Consider the following 15903-nt stretch of genomic DNA (forward strand, 5'->3'; position numbering starts at 1 on the left):
AAATAACAATTCTATACTTTCACCTAACAATTTAATAAACAAACAAAAAAATCCACTAAAAACGAAGGAAACAACCGGAAGTAAATTGGAAACACTAATCGTAAAGATAACCACAAATAAAAAACAATTTTCAATTATTTTTTTTTTATTAATAATTGAACGTAAAATGAGCACCCACTTTATGGCCACCTTGTTTTTGTTGGGGGGGGGCAACAATAAATAAAAAGAATATATAAAAACAACAAAGAAAAAATGTTAGACAAAAAAAAACAATTCTATACTTTCACCTAACAATTTTATAAACAAAAAAAAATTTCGACTAAAAACGAAGAAACAACCGGAAGTGAATTGGAAACACTAATCGTAAAGATAACCACAAAAATAAACAATAAAAACAATTTGTTAAAAAAAATTTACGGATTTTCAAATAATTTTTAATAAAAACAAAATTTTATCAAAGTTACGAATAGACGAGAAACACAGACACACACGAGAAAGAAAAAACAAAAATAAAAAATTATTTTTAATTTTTTTTTATTTTTCAATAAAAAATTTTAAAAATTTCGATTCCAATTTTTCCATTTTTTTCGACTGAAACAAAAATTTTGTTTTTAAAAACAAAAATTGAAGGAGAAAAATAATATTTTTGTTTTTCTTCAAATTTAAACAAATTTTGTTTCGGAAAACAAAAAATTTCATTTTTATCACAAAAAAATATTTTTCCTAATTTGTTGAAATTAAAATCAAAAAAATATTTTTCTTTTTTCATCGAATTAATTTTTTTAAAATTTAAATCAAAACGAATTAATTCGTCATGAAATAAATTTGAAAACCAAATTTTTTCATTAAAAAAATCAAAACGAATGCGGGAAAAAAAATAATTTGGATAAAAATTTGTTTCAATTTTAAAAACTTTTAATTTTTTACAATTTTTTGTAAAAAAATGGATTTGAAATTTTTCATCCAAAACAAAAATTTGTTCGTTTTTTTCAAACAAAGAAACAAAATTTGTTTTCGTTTCAAAAAAAATTTTCAATTCAAAAAATGGAAAATGTTTTTTTCTTTTTAAAAACAATAAATTTTTGTTTCCATCGAAACCACAAACGACAAAAATGTTTTCTTTCGAAAGAAAACAAAAGTCAGAAGGTTTGAATGATTCGTCGTTTGTGACAGAAAAAAATTGGAATTCAGTTTTTATTTCACCATTTTTTTTTATTTCAATCAGCGATTTATTGTTTTGATCGCAAACAAAAATATTTTCATCTTTTTCGTCGACGAAAATCGAACGTATAAATCGACCATATTTTGCTTCTGGCAAATCGATTCGCTTTTCTTTGCGGATTTTTTGGATTTTCCTTGCAACATTTTCAAACGTGACGAATGCGTCATTTTCGTTTCGCAAAGAACAATCGATGTTTTTTTCGCGCCAATAATCAGGAAATTCGACAAAAATTTCATATTTCGTCTCCGTCGATGGCAAATCATGTCGAAAAACTGGACATTGTTTTTCCAACATTTGCATTCCACGGAAAGCTTCGCAATCTTCAAGATGTTTGCTGATCAAATGATCAAAATTCAGTTGCCATGTGGAAATTTCTTGGAGAATTTCATCGTTTTGTCGCTTCGTTCGATGACATTTCGCCAAAATTTCTTGCATTTTGTCATCGATTTGTTCAGTCAATCGCAAAGCGTCACGTTTCGCTTTTTCACAAATCGATTCGTATTCCGACCAGATTTGCACACGTTTTATCGCGCAGTCCGATTTGAATTCTTCAACAATTCGAAAAAGATTTTCCGTTGATTCATTCACTTCTTCTTCAAATGACGTCATTTTTTGCTCGAGGGTGGGGAACTGCTCCTTGCGTTTGACAATTTCATCGCGGACCCTTAACGGGGTCACATTCGTGCATGGGGTCATCGGGTCATTTACATGCGTAGCATAACATTTGTCGCAGTAACAATTGCAGCATCCTTCGCAAAACATCTCCAACTCTTTCTTGTGAAGATCGCAAGTGTTCTGCATCTTCATCACCAACGCAATTGCATCCGATCTTCGCATCGCATCCAAATCTTTGGAAATGTGGGTATTTAACAATCTTTTGTGGCTTCGGATGCAAGTGTTACACAAGTGCTTTCGGCATTCTCCGCACCAAAATTTTGCCACGGATGAAATGCCATCCTCCGAACACCAATCACATTTGAACTCGAATGAAGATTTGAATTCTTGTAGCATCAAATCCTTCGCGATAATCGGGGAGACACCAAAGTCTTTCCAATCCACAAACTGCGCATGACACTTCGGACAAGTGCAGTTTGTGTTCGTTTCATCCAAAGTTTTTCCAAAACATAACCGACATACGCTATGCAAACAGGGCAAGCATTTCGATAGTCGGTTTAGTTGTTGTTCGCAGGCGACACATTGGTAAAGTTGCTCGAATTTATTGGAAGCCATTGTCAAACTGAAATTTAAACAAAATAGAAAATGCATTAGATTTCACACTTAAACATCATTTTAGACATTATATAGTTACACACACACAAAAATATATATATATATATATATATATATATATATATATATATAAAATTAGAATCCTCAAAAGAATTTTCTAACATAACAAATTCCCAGAACTAATGTATATCTATATAGAAATAAGCCTTACAGGAAGCAATATAGGTAAACTCACATTTAGTTATATATATATATATATATATATATATATATATATATATATATATATATATATATAATGTAAGTTTATTAACTATAAAAGGGGGTCACTAATCCCTTTTTTAGTTTGTGCTTTTCCTGTTTTCTTACATAACACATTTCCAGAACTATTATATATCTTAGAATATATATATATATATATATATATATATATATATATATGAGAGAGAGATAGATAGAGTAAAAGTTAATCATTGTTTTGAGGACACAAGTAAAAAAAGGAACAATATCAACGAAAAAAAAAAGAAAAAAAAGGAGGGTCGCTAATCCCTTTTTTTATTTCGTATTTTTCCTCTGTTTACTTGCCTCCCCACGAGGGCAGAGATAGACACAAAGACGATTTTAAAAAGGCAATCTGCACTGGGACAACTAAAAAATTAAATTACCTCAGTCTAGAAGGATTTCTTTTTCTCTCACCAATGGCAAAAAAAAAGATCAAGTGTAGTATCAAAAACCGATACTACACTTTCCTCCTGTAAATATATACAGCTGCTTATCCCCCCCCCCATGGTTTTTAGTTAAATTTTTTTTGCCGATTATTTTTATCGAATGGAAAGATTAAAAACAAAAAAAGTCAATATTTAAATATTTGGTACTCTTGCATAATTTGACCCGGATTCTCGGGAATTCCCGTCAATCATCGGTTTGAGCCGATCGTTGCAACAGACGCAATTTAATTTCCCTCTCGCATCTATTTATCTATTGTGGCCACAAAGTCCGTGTTCAATTTAGTACTACGTTATAATTGAAAAGTGAACCCCCACGTGAAAGGTTATAATTTCTTTTCTCCACAACTTTTTTTTCAGTAAAGTTTTTTTGGGGGATGCCACAGAATTTTTTAATATATTTTTTTAAAGAAAATATGTAAAAATATTTTCATAAAAATCGTCAATTGTATAGGAAAAAAATTTTTTTAGTTTTTTCATGAAAACTTAAAATAAAATTTTTTATATATTTTTTTGTTTGTTAAAACAATTTAAAAAAAATTTTTAACTTCTCAATAAAACTGTTTTACTATTTTTTAACAAAAACTGATTTACTATTTTTTAACATTTTTTTTTTCAAAGAAACATTTGCAACCGACATTTCCATAAAAAAGAGATTTAAACTGCATTTAAACTTTAATAAATCCAAAACAATTCATGAATCGGACACGTAATCGCCTTAAAAAGATAAAATCTCTATTTTAAGCAAACGCTTTAAATCGGGAAAAAAAATTCAGACAAACATTAAAAAGGGGGGGTTTATAATATTTCTACTTTTTTTCATCTAAAAATAAATAGAATTAAAATGAACAAAAAATAATTTGTCGTCGATGAAAAATATTTCAATCAATTTTTCATCTAAAAAAAATGTAATATTTTGAAAGAATTTACTTAGATTTTTTTAAAATAAATTTAAGATGTTCGTGGATTGTTTTTGAAACAATTTCTTTGCAACAGTTCAGTTAATAGTGTCAGAAAAAGAAAGATGAGACACGTGATAATTTGAAGCAATTTGATTGGATGATCGTTTATATGACGTGGCTATTTCGTTACTTAAAGAGAAGGGAGGAGAAACAGGAATAGGTGAAGGGGGAAGGAGTGAGACAAAGACGGAGGGGCAGAGAGGCAAATAAAAAGACGAAAGGGAGAGAAAGACAGAGAGAGAGAGAGAGAGAGTAAGCATAAAAGAGAGAGAGAGAAAAAGAGAGAGAGAGCAGGAGAGACAGGGTAAGGGGGAGAGATAGAATGAAAGGCAATATTTGCATAAACGAAAGCCAAAGCAAAAGAGAGAGTGGTATTAAGGTCATGTTGACATGACTGTTTCAACAGTTTAATATAAATAAATATTTATATATATATAAATTTGTGTTATTAAAAAAACTATTTAAAAAGTTAGGCACCGCCAAAACTGGGGGGGGGCAGGTCAGTACTTTTTGACGGACCGTCTTTTTAAAAATCTACCAAAAATCAATACGAAATTCTCAGCGATTGTTAGGAGAAGAATGAACTTTACAACAGTGTACTTATTTTTCATAAACGATATTTATATATATATATATATATATATATATATATATATATATATATATATATATATATATATATATATATATATATACATTTTTGCTTACAAAACACCCCCTTGTTTTGAAGTGGGAACAAATATGCTTAAAATAATCATCTGAAACTGAACAAAACATATTGTGTTGTTGTAACGGACAGAATTATAGATTTAAAAAAAAAATTGTTTGAATACCTTATTTTGACGTCTGAATATCAGAACTTCGATTGTGTTTAATTATCCCGCTTTTGAGTTTTGAAGTGTGAAATTCGGTGAATATGTTAAGTAAAATAATTAATTTAAGTTAAGCAAAACAAAAAAAAATTTTTTTTAATATTTATACGAAAAAAGCCATTTTAAAATTTTTGATAAATAAATTAACAATTTTTTTTAGCGAGCCGAATAATGCATGACCATTATTAAACAGGGCATGCTTTGAATAATCGATACAAAAAAAAATTAGATAAATATTGTGCCCTTTGTGTTAAAAATAGCATCATTTTTTTCGATCCCGTTTGAAAACGTTTGCCGCCTTTCGACTACGGTGGACCAAACGCGCTGAAATAATTTTTTTTATTCTGCTTTAAATTCCCCCCCCCCATTTTGTGGAGCCTGTCCCCCACACACATACACATTAAAAACCAAACTCATACAAATGGTCACCCATCTGGCCAGCCTCAGCTTAATAATACATTGAAATTTTCGTCACTGAAAAATAAGTTTTTTTGGCCTGTTTGGTCTTCCATAGTTTTCTTATTATCAAACGAAAACCTAAACAGAGTCGATCTGAACTCTACGTCGATGCGAAATATCTGGTTACCTATATGAATAAGTGGAATTATTTGAAATTCAGGTACTTATATTATAATATTTTTGCATATTCTCTTAGAAAATCATCCTAAATCTTAGTTAGACAATAAATAAATAAATTAATTATTTCAAAAACCCTTTTTTTTAAATATTTAAATACGTTTTTTGTGCAAGACAAAAAATGTCAATTGTTAACTTTTTGGGAAAATTTAACATTTAAAATTTAATTAAAAATAGTAGAAAAAGATTTACATTATTCTGTTTTCTATATGATAAAATTCAGGGTTTTATCTTTCTAGAAAAAAAAGTTACTCAGAAATAATGGATTTTAATAAATGTAATTTAGTTTTAAAAAACAACAACAACTTGATTTTGCGGCCATTTTTTGGCGGTGCCTATAAAAAGTGAATTATTTACAAATATTTTCACTATAAAAAGGCTTGGCTTCAGAAGGAGTGATACGACTTTGCACCCGTCTCTCACTGCCCCGCCCCCCTCTTCCCCCGACCTTAGTCCGCTGAACTACCACTACGTCGAGAACATCACCAACATGACCTCCCACAACACCACAGGGAGCCTGGTCGCTGCCATCCGCCGAGTATTCCGGTCGGCGCTTGTTGAAAAGGCATGCTCCCAGCTCCGGACCTGTATCGAGATGGAGATTGAGGCTGAAGGCGGCTACATTGAATCATTATCAGCTCTACTACATTTGGTCAAGATCAAAGTGTAGTATCTGTTCTTCAGATGCTGCACTTCCATTTCTTGTTCTCTTTCGGTGGAGGAGAAATCCTTCACGACTGAGACAATTTTTATTTTTGTACCTTTTCTCCACTTTAAAAAACGACCCTGGTGTCTAACTCTGTCCCGTGGGGAGGCATAGTAAATAGGTACTTACATAACAAAGTCACCTGACTTTTTCAAATAAAGCTGTAGTGTCGTTTTTCGCTTTTATCGTTCCACCCTGTGTATATATTTGAGCACAAGAATAAAAAGACCTTAGAAATAACAAGCTTTGATTAACTCACATTTAGTCTAAGTAGGTAAATGTGCATTTCAGGTGCGTAACTTTTTTGTTAAAACACAAAGTTTTTTAAAATTTTGAGAATTTAAAGTGGGGGATCAATTTCGTATACAAAGTTAATGTAAACTGATCTCCTATTTCCCGGCCGTTTCACAGTTTTTAACCAATTAGACAAATTATCCACAAACCCTAATCTGGGTGACAAGGTTGTAAAACAGTAGACACCCCCCCTCTTAAAATGCACAACATTAGTAAAAATAGCAGAAAGAAAAACAAACTATTGGTTTAGAATTTAAAGTCGGTGATAAGTACACCATTTTTACTGACTTAAAACGACAATGGCCCGAAAATCCGTGATCATTTTACATTTAATTTCTAAATTAAAAAATTATTCTTCCTCTTAATTTTTTTCTTCTCGTCTTTAAGGATTTTGACACGTAACCGCCTAAAAATGTAGAATCTTAATTTGATCAGAAGGTTTCAATCTAGCATACAAATATTGAGGGGCAATTTTGATAATTTTCTTTTTAATTATTCAGATTTTTATCGATTAAAACATTTGAAGATCATCAAATTTTTCGTTTTTATTTTCTAAATTATTTTTAACGTAAACAAAAGCTGATTGTTAAGAAATCGATTTTTTAAATGTGGTTTTAATCGAAACACAACAATAATTACATACTTGTCATGTCGAAAATAGTAATATATCCAAAAGTTACGAAAATTCATCTAGTACAACAACTGCTATTGTGTTTTTAGAAAATAAAATATATATCGCTATCGGCAAATATGAAACGCCAGCCATTACAGTATCGGAAAGGGAGATAAGTGCGTTCCCTGTATTCGCAATGCTCAAGGTGTTCACATCTGAGGAAAATGCTATATCACTCAATATTTTGTAAAAATTATGGTCAATATCATGATTCTTTACACCTCAAAAAAAAAACTTTCCAGGTTTTCAGGGATGCTAAAAACGAATATAACGGTTAAAATGTCGCAGAGAAATAACTTTCATGATATGAAAAAAATTACGTTTTTAAAAAGTGAGGATCACCTTTTTATATAAATCTCCCAAAGACAACTCCAAAAAAAAAAAACAAAAAAACAAACAACAACAACAAAATCACTAGGTGGCCATAAAGTGGGTGTTCATTTTACGTGTAATTTTTTGAATATTTTACACTCGTCTTACATTTTAAATGTCAAAATTATTAATTTATATAGGAAAGTGATCCCCACTTTTGAAAAAAAAATGGATGCAAGTCTATAAATGGTCCAGTAGTAATCTTTTTTACTATAAAAATCTGAAAAAAAATCTTTATAATGTACGTAATTGTCACTGCATGAAAATGTCATATTCCAAAAATCACGTAAATCGATCAAGTAGTTTTTTTTATTTAAGAAAATCGAATATTATGAGACATCTTATCGAAGAAAAACTTCCCATTATCTTGTTTTTGAATGATACACTGCTAGCGACACCTGTTGGGAATGTTGGGAATATAAGATCGGCAAGGGGGCAGACAATCGACTTTCCACACTATAAGAAAGAAAACTTGGAAAATTAAGACATTTATAAGTTTTTGAGGATGTTGGAAACGAAAATAACGTTTAAAATTCCAGCAAACGATTAGTTTCCATGATATGAAAAAATGTTAGTTCAGAGAAAGCGGGGTATCACTTTTCTATATAATAATTTAACGTATAACGATCACACCCTTTATGGCCACTAATGTAAAACTTGAATTTAAGCCGCTGAAATACACATTTGCCGAATTTTTGTTGAAGGAGCGTCAACGTGTGGGTGCTCAATTTGCGCAAAATTCTTCATATCTTGGAAACTACTCGTTTGCTGGAATTTTAAACGTTATTTTTCTTTTTCAACATCCTCAAAAACTTATAAATGTATTAATTTTCCAAGTTTTCTTTCTACAGCGTAGAAAGTCGATTGTCTGCCTCTTACTGATCTTATATTCCAAACATTGCCAATAGGTGTCGCTAGCAGTGTATCATTCAAAAACAAGATAATGGGAAGTTTTTCTTCGATAAAATGTCTCATAATATTTTATTTCCTTAAATAAAAAAAAAACTACTTGATCGATTTACGTAATTTTTGGAATATGACATTTTCATGCAGTGACAATTACGTACATTCTAAAGATTTGTTCAGATTTTTATATTGTAAAAAAGATTACCTGTGGACCACCAAAAATTGTTCACATCATAAAACTATTTCTCTACACTATTTTTAAATGTTGTATTCGTTTGTAGAAACCCCGAATAATTAAAGTCTTTATTGTAATTTTATTTTTTGAGAGTTGAAAAAATTTTGACATTGACTAAAATCACTTTTAGCAATAAATAATTTTCTACTTGATGAATTTTCGTAATTTTTGAATATTTTACTATTTTCGACATGACAAGTATTGTTGGTTTTGCTTAAACAATTAAAAAAAATCGATCTGTCGACTCTATCAAGTAAAAAACATTCTGATTGTCATAAAAAATGTTTTAAAGCAAATAATATCAAGATTTTGGAAAGCCTTAATAATTTTGACATTTAAAATGAAAGACGACCGTAAAATATTCACGTTACAAAAAAAGTTCCGTTTTCCAAATTTTTGTTTGTTTTCCCTTGTTTTTTTTTTTGTTTGGGGAGGGACTTTGAGAAACAATTTGACATTATTTCATGTTAAGTTTATGTATGGAACTTAAACCCTCTCCAGCATTAAACTGTTTTTAAATGCTTTAATAATGAGCGAATTATTAATAATTGGAAAATATTTTATCAAAAATGAAAGCAAAAAATATCAAAGAATGTTAGGAATTCATGTTGAAATATCAGCACCAAACAAAAGGGAATCATTTGACGTTTAACATAGAAACAAAAGAACTGAACATTTTGCGCAATTCTTAAAAATCAATATTTTGAACGAATATTATAATTGCAACATTAAAACCCCCCCTGAAAATTGAACAATTCGATTACAAAAAATACAAATAACAAAGAAAAAAAGCATGCATGGTGGGGTCCCTCTCTGGTGTTGCATGTGAGATGAGGTCACAAAACATAGTGAAGAAATGTTGAATGTGAGAAATGTGAAGGGCCAACGTTGCCTTCACATTTTAACCAAGTTTCAGAAAAATCTAATGGATAGGGTAAAAGTTATGAGGTAAAAAGTGTCATTTTTGTAATTTGAGGGCATTTGCGACATTTTTGAGCTCATGGGAATGCCGAATCCCGGTGAAAATGGACAAACGGTGCAGTTTCATGCCTTAAGACATGTATATTTGAATTCAGCACCATGGAAAACTACTATATAGACATACATATTAAGTTTTTGAGTAATATGAAAAAAGAGGCCCAAAAAGGCATCTTTTTAGCCCTAAAAGTCCCAGAGGGATGCGAACAAATATTTTGCCAGAGTCACCCATACTGAGTTTATATTAAAAACAATGGCCTCCACATTTTTGTCAAGTTTCAGGAAAATACGCTATGGGGAATAAAGTATCATTTTTGGCCATTTTGGGGCATTTTTTTTTACCTCTTTTGAGGACGCAATGGGAATTTTCGCAAAAAAAATATGGCGCTTAAATGACAATCATTAAAAATTAATATACATTATTTTGAAATAATATTATGTATTACAAAAATATAATTAGCTAAAAAAAATATTGTGCTTAAATGACAATAATTAAAAATTAATGTATATTATTTTGAAATAATATTATACTCACATTAAAAAAAACTGAAAATTGAACAATTCGATAACAAAAAATATAATTAGCTAAAAAAATATGGTGTTTAAATGACAATCATTAAAATTAATATATAATATTTTGAAATAATATTATACTCACATTTTTTATAAAGCAGGTTACGATTTTCGCTGATGTGGAATTTCAAGCAGGAAACTATGAAACTTTCTTGTTAATATCAATTAACGAAGGATGTGAACCGAGGCTGGACTTTTCTTGTTTTATAGGAATAAAAAATGTGACGTCAGAACATGATAACGATTTGATTGGATGATACGTTTTGTTAAATTTCTGAGAAAAAAAGCTGATAAACATGTTTTCCGAGGAAATCTAACGCCCACTTACATGAGAAAAAAATAAGAGAAAGGCGAGAGGGGGGAAGGGAAGGAGAAGACAAAGTATACAGAAATATTTATTTTGTTGAGTCATACATTATGAAACGAAAACAATCTGAAGATACGCCCTCTTAACAAACGTTCTGAAGATACGGCCATTTGTTGGTCTACGCGTTTATCGATGAAAATGCCATTTTAAAGGCTAAAATGCCTTTAGCCTGACGTTTCCCTACAGGCATATAACGCGTAGATTCTGTATAGCTGAACTGCCAAATATTTTATATATATATATATATATATATATATATATATATATATATAATCATTTCCACAACCAGATAATGTCACAGCTCACAAGAGCCATGAAAATAACAAACCGACCACTTGTGAAATGCGACATTGTCTGGCTGTGGAAATAATTATATATTCTCTCACATTCTGAAATTTATGTATGTATATATATATATATATATATATATATATTAATATATATATATATATTTATATATATACATATATTTATATATATATATTTATATTTATATATATATATATTTATATTTATATATATATATATTTATATTTATATATATATATGTATATTTATATTTATATATATATATATATATACATACATATATAATAGGACAACAAGATAATGAAATGAAGACACAAAACTATATATAGGTAGATATAGAATGGATTATTTATTGAATAATGGAATACAAGCAAAATTTGTGGGATAGAAGGGACTCTTTATGCCAGGGCATTTCGAAGTCTAACGCTTCTTATCAGAAGAGTAGAGAAGGTGCTAGGTAGCATGGTGGGGATGCGGCGTCTAGCGTAAGGTTTGTTAGGGATGAAAAAGATTAAGAGGAATTATAGAGAGTTGGGGGAAGCTTTAATGAATTCTAAATAAATAAGGAGAAGCTTATTATATAGAGTATGATATATAAGAATATAAATTGTCTTTAACATAGTATTGAGATTAAGGGGTTAATGTGTTATGGTTGAATAGGGGGTGTATTGTTGCTGTGTGGTGATTTATTTTAACGGTTTATGGCGTGTCTATTTTCTATGGAGCGAGTAATTTTTTATTAATTTGGTGGGGGGTATGTAAGGTTGTAAAACTGAAAGGTAATATGTTGCAATATATTTATAAGTTTCTACTGTTATGATATATGGAGTATGATGATAAGGGGGCGGTTGGAGTTGGCAATGACTATGAGTGCGGATAACTTGATGTAAAAGGTTAAATATACATATTGATGTTAAAATGGGGGAGTAAGTATACGTATTGATGTCAAAGTGGAGGAGTAAGGAAACCATAGCTACTTATGAGAGTGGTAAAAATATACCAAATAGTAGTAGGGTAATTATAATAGTACGAAAGATAATAGAAATGACAATTATAATAATAGTAGTAATAATAAAGTTGGACATAAATTAGATGTAAAATTAAATATGAAAAAAAATAAGATAAAATTTTTAATTTAATATTAAGAAAAATAGAATAAAAAAATGAAATAAAAATAAAGGCAAAATTAAAAGTAAACATTAAATTTAAACATTAAATATAATGTTACCAATAGTTGTGATAAAATTAAATTCCAAATTACTGCTAATGAAGAGTTAAGATGGAGATAATAGTAGCAATTATGGTACAATTACGGGAGTGATAATAATGATATCAATTTAAATAAATATTATAATAATAATAATGATGATAAAAGCAGTAATAATTTTGCGGAATTGATCTTTCTCTTTTCTCTTTTACTTAAAGCTATATATATATATATATATATATATATATATATATATATATATATATATATATTTAAGAAGGGTTTTAGTGGTAAAAAATGTTATTACAGTTTTAAAAAGGATAAGGAGAATCATTTGAGGAAGATCGATGAGGGGAGAAAAAAATAGACACGAAAAAAAGTCAAAAGACTATTCGACTAAAATAAAAGAAGCTCGTGGTACATTTCGTCCGACACTTGTTAATAGATTACGTCGGCAGCGATTTAAATAAAACAATTTACACATAATTGAAAATGGAGGCGAAGGGAGGGATGAAACAAAAAAAAAAATTATAAAACAACACGGTGTGAATTAAATGAATGAATAACCCGCAATATATTTGTCATATTTCAGCATGTAGGACAAACTTTTTAAAAAGTAAACTTACCTGCAAATAAGTGCAAAAACAGGAAATAATGACGCAATTTTGTAAGCATTTTTTTTTGAAAATCAGAGTTTTTAAACATTTTTTTTTAAATCAGAGTTTTTAAACATTTTTTTTTTAATCAGAGTTTTTAAATATTTTTTTTTAATCAGAGTTTTTAAACATTTTTTTAATCAGAGTTATTAAACATTTTTTTTTAAATCAGAGTTTTAAAACATTTTTTAATCAGAGTTTTTAAACATTTTTTTTAAACGCAATGTAAGCATTTTTTTAAATCAGAGTTTTTAAACATTTTTTTAATCAGAGTTTTTAAACATTTTTTTAAATCAGAGTTTTTAAACATTTTTTTAATCAGAGTTTTTAAACATTTTTTTGAAAATCAGAGTTTTTAAACATTTTTTTAAACGCAATGTAAGCATTTTTTTTTAATCAGAGTTTTTAAACATTTTTTTTTTAAATCACAGTTTCTAACAGGTCTGATTTATGTGACAGTTTTTTTTGCCTACAGAGTGATGGTTTGCACATTTGTACAGTTACGGTTATATTTCCTCCTGTAACAGACAACACGCTATGCAACATACAAATATATGTGCGTGAGGTCACTAAGCTAAGCAAGAACGTTGATTCCAGTAAACCTAACGGCATGCCAATTATAGTGCTGAACAAACTTCAACCAGAACTTACCTCCATACTTACAAAACTGTTTAAGCATTGCCTTAAAGAGAAATGCTTCCAAGCACCCTGGAAAACCTCATCAGTATGCCCTGTATTTAATAATTCAAGTGATAAGTCGTCTCCGTATCAGTACAGACCAATGTCTCCTGTGTGTCATGAGTAAGTTGCTGGAATCCATATTAAATAACGAAGTAGTCAACAACCACCTTAGCAGAAATAACCTTCTTTGTGACATGAAATATTGTTTCCGTTTTGCCAGATCTACAGCAGATGTGCTAACGGTTATATCTCATAGGATTAGTGAATCTCTTGATAAAGGCCTCCTCTCTAGGGCAATTGCTCTTGACATATCAAAAGCCAACGATAAATTATGGCATAAGGGCCTACTTCACAAGATTTCTTGCTAGGGTATAACTGGAAATGTTTTCTCAATCATTAAATCATTTTTCTTTGATAGGTTCATAAAAGTAGTGGTTGATGGGCAGAAGTCAGAGGCCCACAGTATTAATGCTGGAGTCCCTCAGGGGTCCATCCTGGGCCCAACTCTCTTCCTGATCTACATCAATGATCTTCCAAAACACATACTTAAATCATTCGTTGACATCTATGCTTATGACACGACCATCTATGGCAACACATCAAAGGCCGATCTCGAGTGAGTGGTACAGTGGGGAAGATGTGGCTGGTTACTTTTAATGCATCTAAAACCTCATATCTTTACATCATCAACGCTCTGATCCCCATCTGGCATCAATTGAAATGGATGGCTATCGACTAGGAGAAGCTCGCAGTTTTGATAAGCTTCAATTATTTATTCCTGACGTGAAATGGAACATCAAGTCTATTGCCAAGGTAGCTGGAAAAAAAGGTGGGATCTATTATCGCTCCAGAAGATATCTCACTACTGATGCAATTCTCTATCTACATAAAAGCCAAGTACATCCAAGGATGAAGTAATGCTGCCACATCTGGGCAGGAGTTGCAAAAACACTCTATCCTGCCTTGACAGAGTACAAAATAGGCTTCATGGCTTAGTATGGGATGCCCTTTTCCCTTCCCTGAAACCTCTCCCCCACAGGAGAGACGTTGCGAGCCTGTCTTTGTTTTATTGTTACTTCACTGGAAAGTGCTCGTCTGAGCTCCAATCCCTGATCCCCCCCCTCGCCGATCTTTCACAAAAAGCACCCGTCTAGCTTAAACCACTGTCAAAAGTTTTCCCCACTCTTTATCTGTGTCAAAACCAAAACGTAGATTCCATGAACAAAGCTTCTTTCTTAGGAGTGCACGCATGTGGAACCCTGTTCCGTTTGCTTGTTTCCCACCTGGATGTCTTCAAGTCAAACATAAACAAATTCCTGATGAACCGCCCCATTAAGTAAGACACTTTATCAAATATCAAAACTATCGTAATGTACACGCAATAACCCTTATCCTCGAGTGGCTTCCGGGCCTTGATAAGTGGTGACCACCTTGTGACCACCTTGTAATAAATATATATATATATATATATATATATATATATATATATATATATATATATATATATATTCTCTTTTATAATTGACAAGCATGGGTGTAAAAAAAGTGCCCAGTTGAGGGTGAAAGAATTAATGATTTTAGTCAAGGTTTCGATATTTGTCGCCCGAAGGGTCAAGCTTCAAATAGATACGAATCTCGTGAAAATCCTCTATGGAAAGTTTTAAGTATACATGATGATTGCAACGACTTGTCAGACGAGTGCCACTCCCTCAGACACTTAAAGTCCATGAGTCCAAAAATGACTTCCATCGCCACAGGACCATTTTAATAGACAAATGCCTGAGGGGAGTATCTATACACAGATGATGTTACAGAGTCTTAGCTTTGTACGACAGCTAAGTTTCTCTCTCGGCTTAAAATGTTGAGATCCAGCAACAAGCAAGAGCAAAATAGCCAGCAACAAGTTAAACTGCAGACCAGCTTAATGCGGGTAATGGTCTTCCGCTTTATGGATTTTAAATCAGAGATTTGCTTCTCCTAGAAAGCTTCTTACACACACACACACACACACACACACACACACACACACATATATATATATATATATATATATATATATATATATAAACACACACACACACACACACATATATATATATATATATATATAAACACACACACATACATATATATACATATATTCCGTGCTTTTCACTAAAATTTGTCTCAACGAAAAATGCCGCCTAAATATACCCAATATATAAGTGTGTATATACACACACTGAGATATATAGACACACACACATATATATCCAATGAAGAAAAAATGGACCATGTATATATAATGAAGAGGAATGGA

The 15903-nt window shown here is 30.7% G+C and overlaps 1 protein-coding gene across 1 annotated transcript; it reads right to left on the reverse strand.

Annotated features, from left to right (window-relative positions):
- Positions 1 to 517: 517 nt before the first annotated feature.
- On the reverse strand, positions 518 to 10591 carry LOC145270416 (uncharacterized). Its single transcript, XM_080126057.1, has 2 exons — positions 10470 to 10591; positions 518 to 2459 (listed from the first exon to the last, which is right to left on the reverse strand). The coding sequence occupies exon 2, from the start codon at positions 2450 to 2452 to the stop codon at positions 542 to 544; it is 1911 nt and encodes a 636-aa protein (XP_079982183.1). The 5' UTR covers positions 2453 to 2459; positions 10470 to 10591; the 3' UTR covers positions 518 to 541.
- Between the last annotated feature and the right edge of the window lie 5312 nt (positions 10592 to 15903).

This window comes from Euprymna scolopes, chromosome 46 (assembly GCF_053919585.1).
Source record: "Euprymna scolopes isolate OS-2025 chromosome 46, ASM5391958v1, whole genome shotgun sequence".
Taxonomy (NCBI): Eukaryota; Metazoa; Mollusca; class Cephalopoda; order Sepiida; family Sepiolidae; genus Euprymna; species Euprymna scolopes.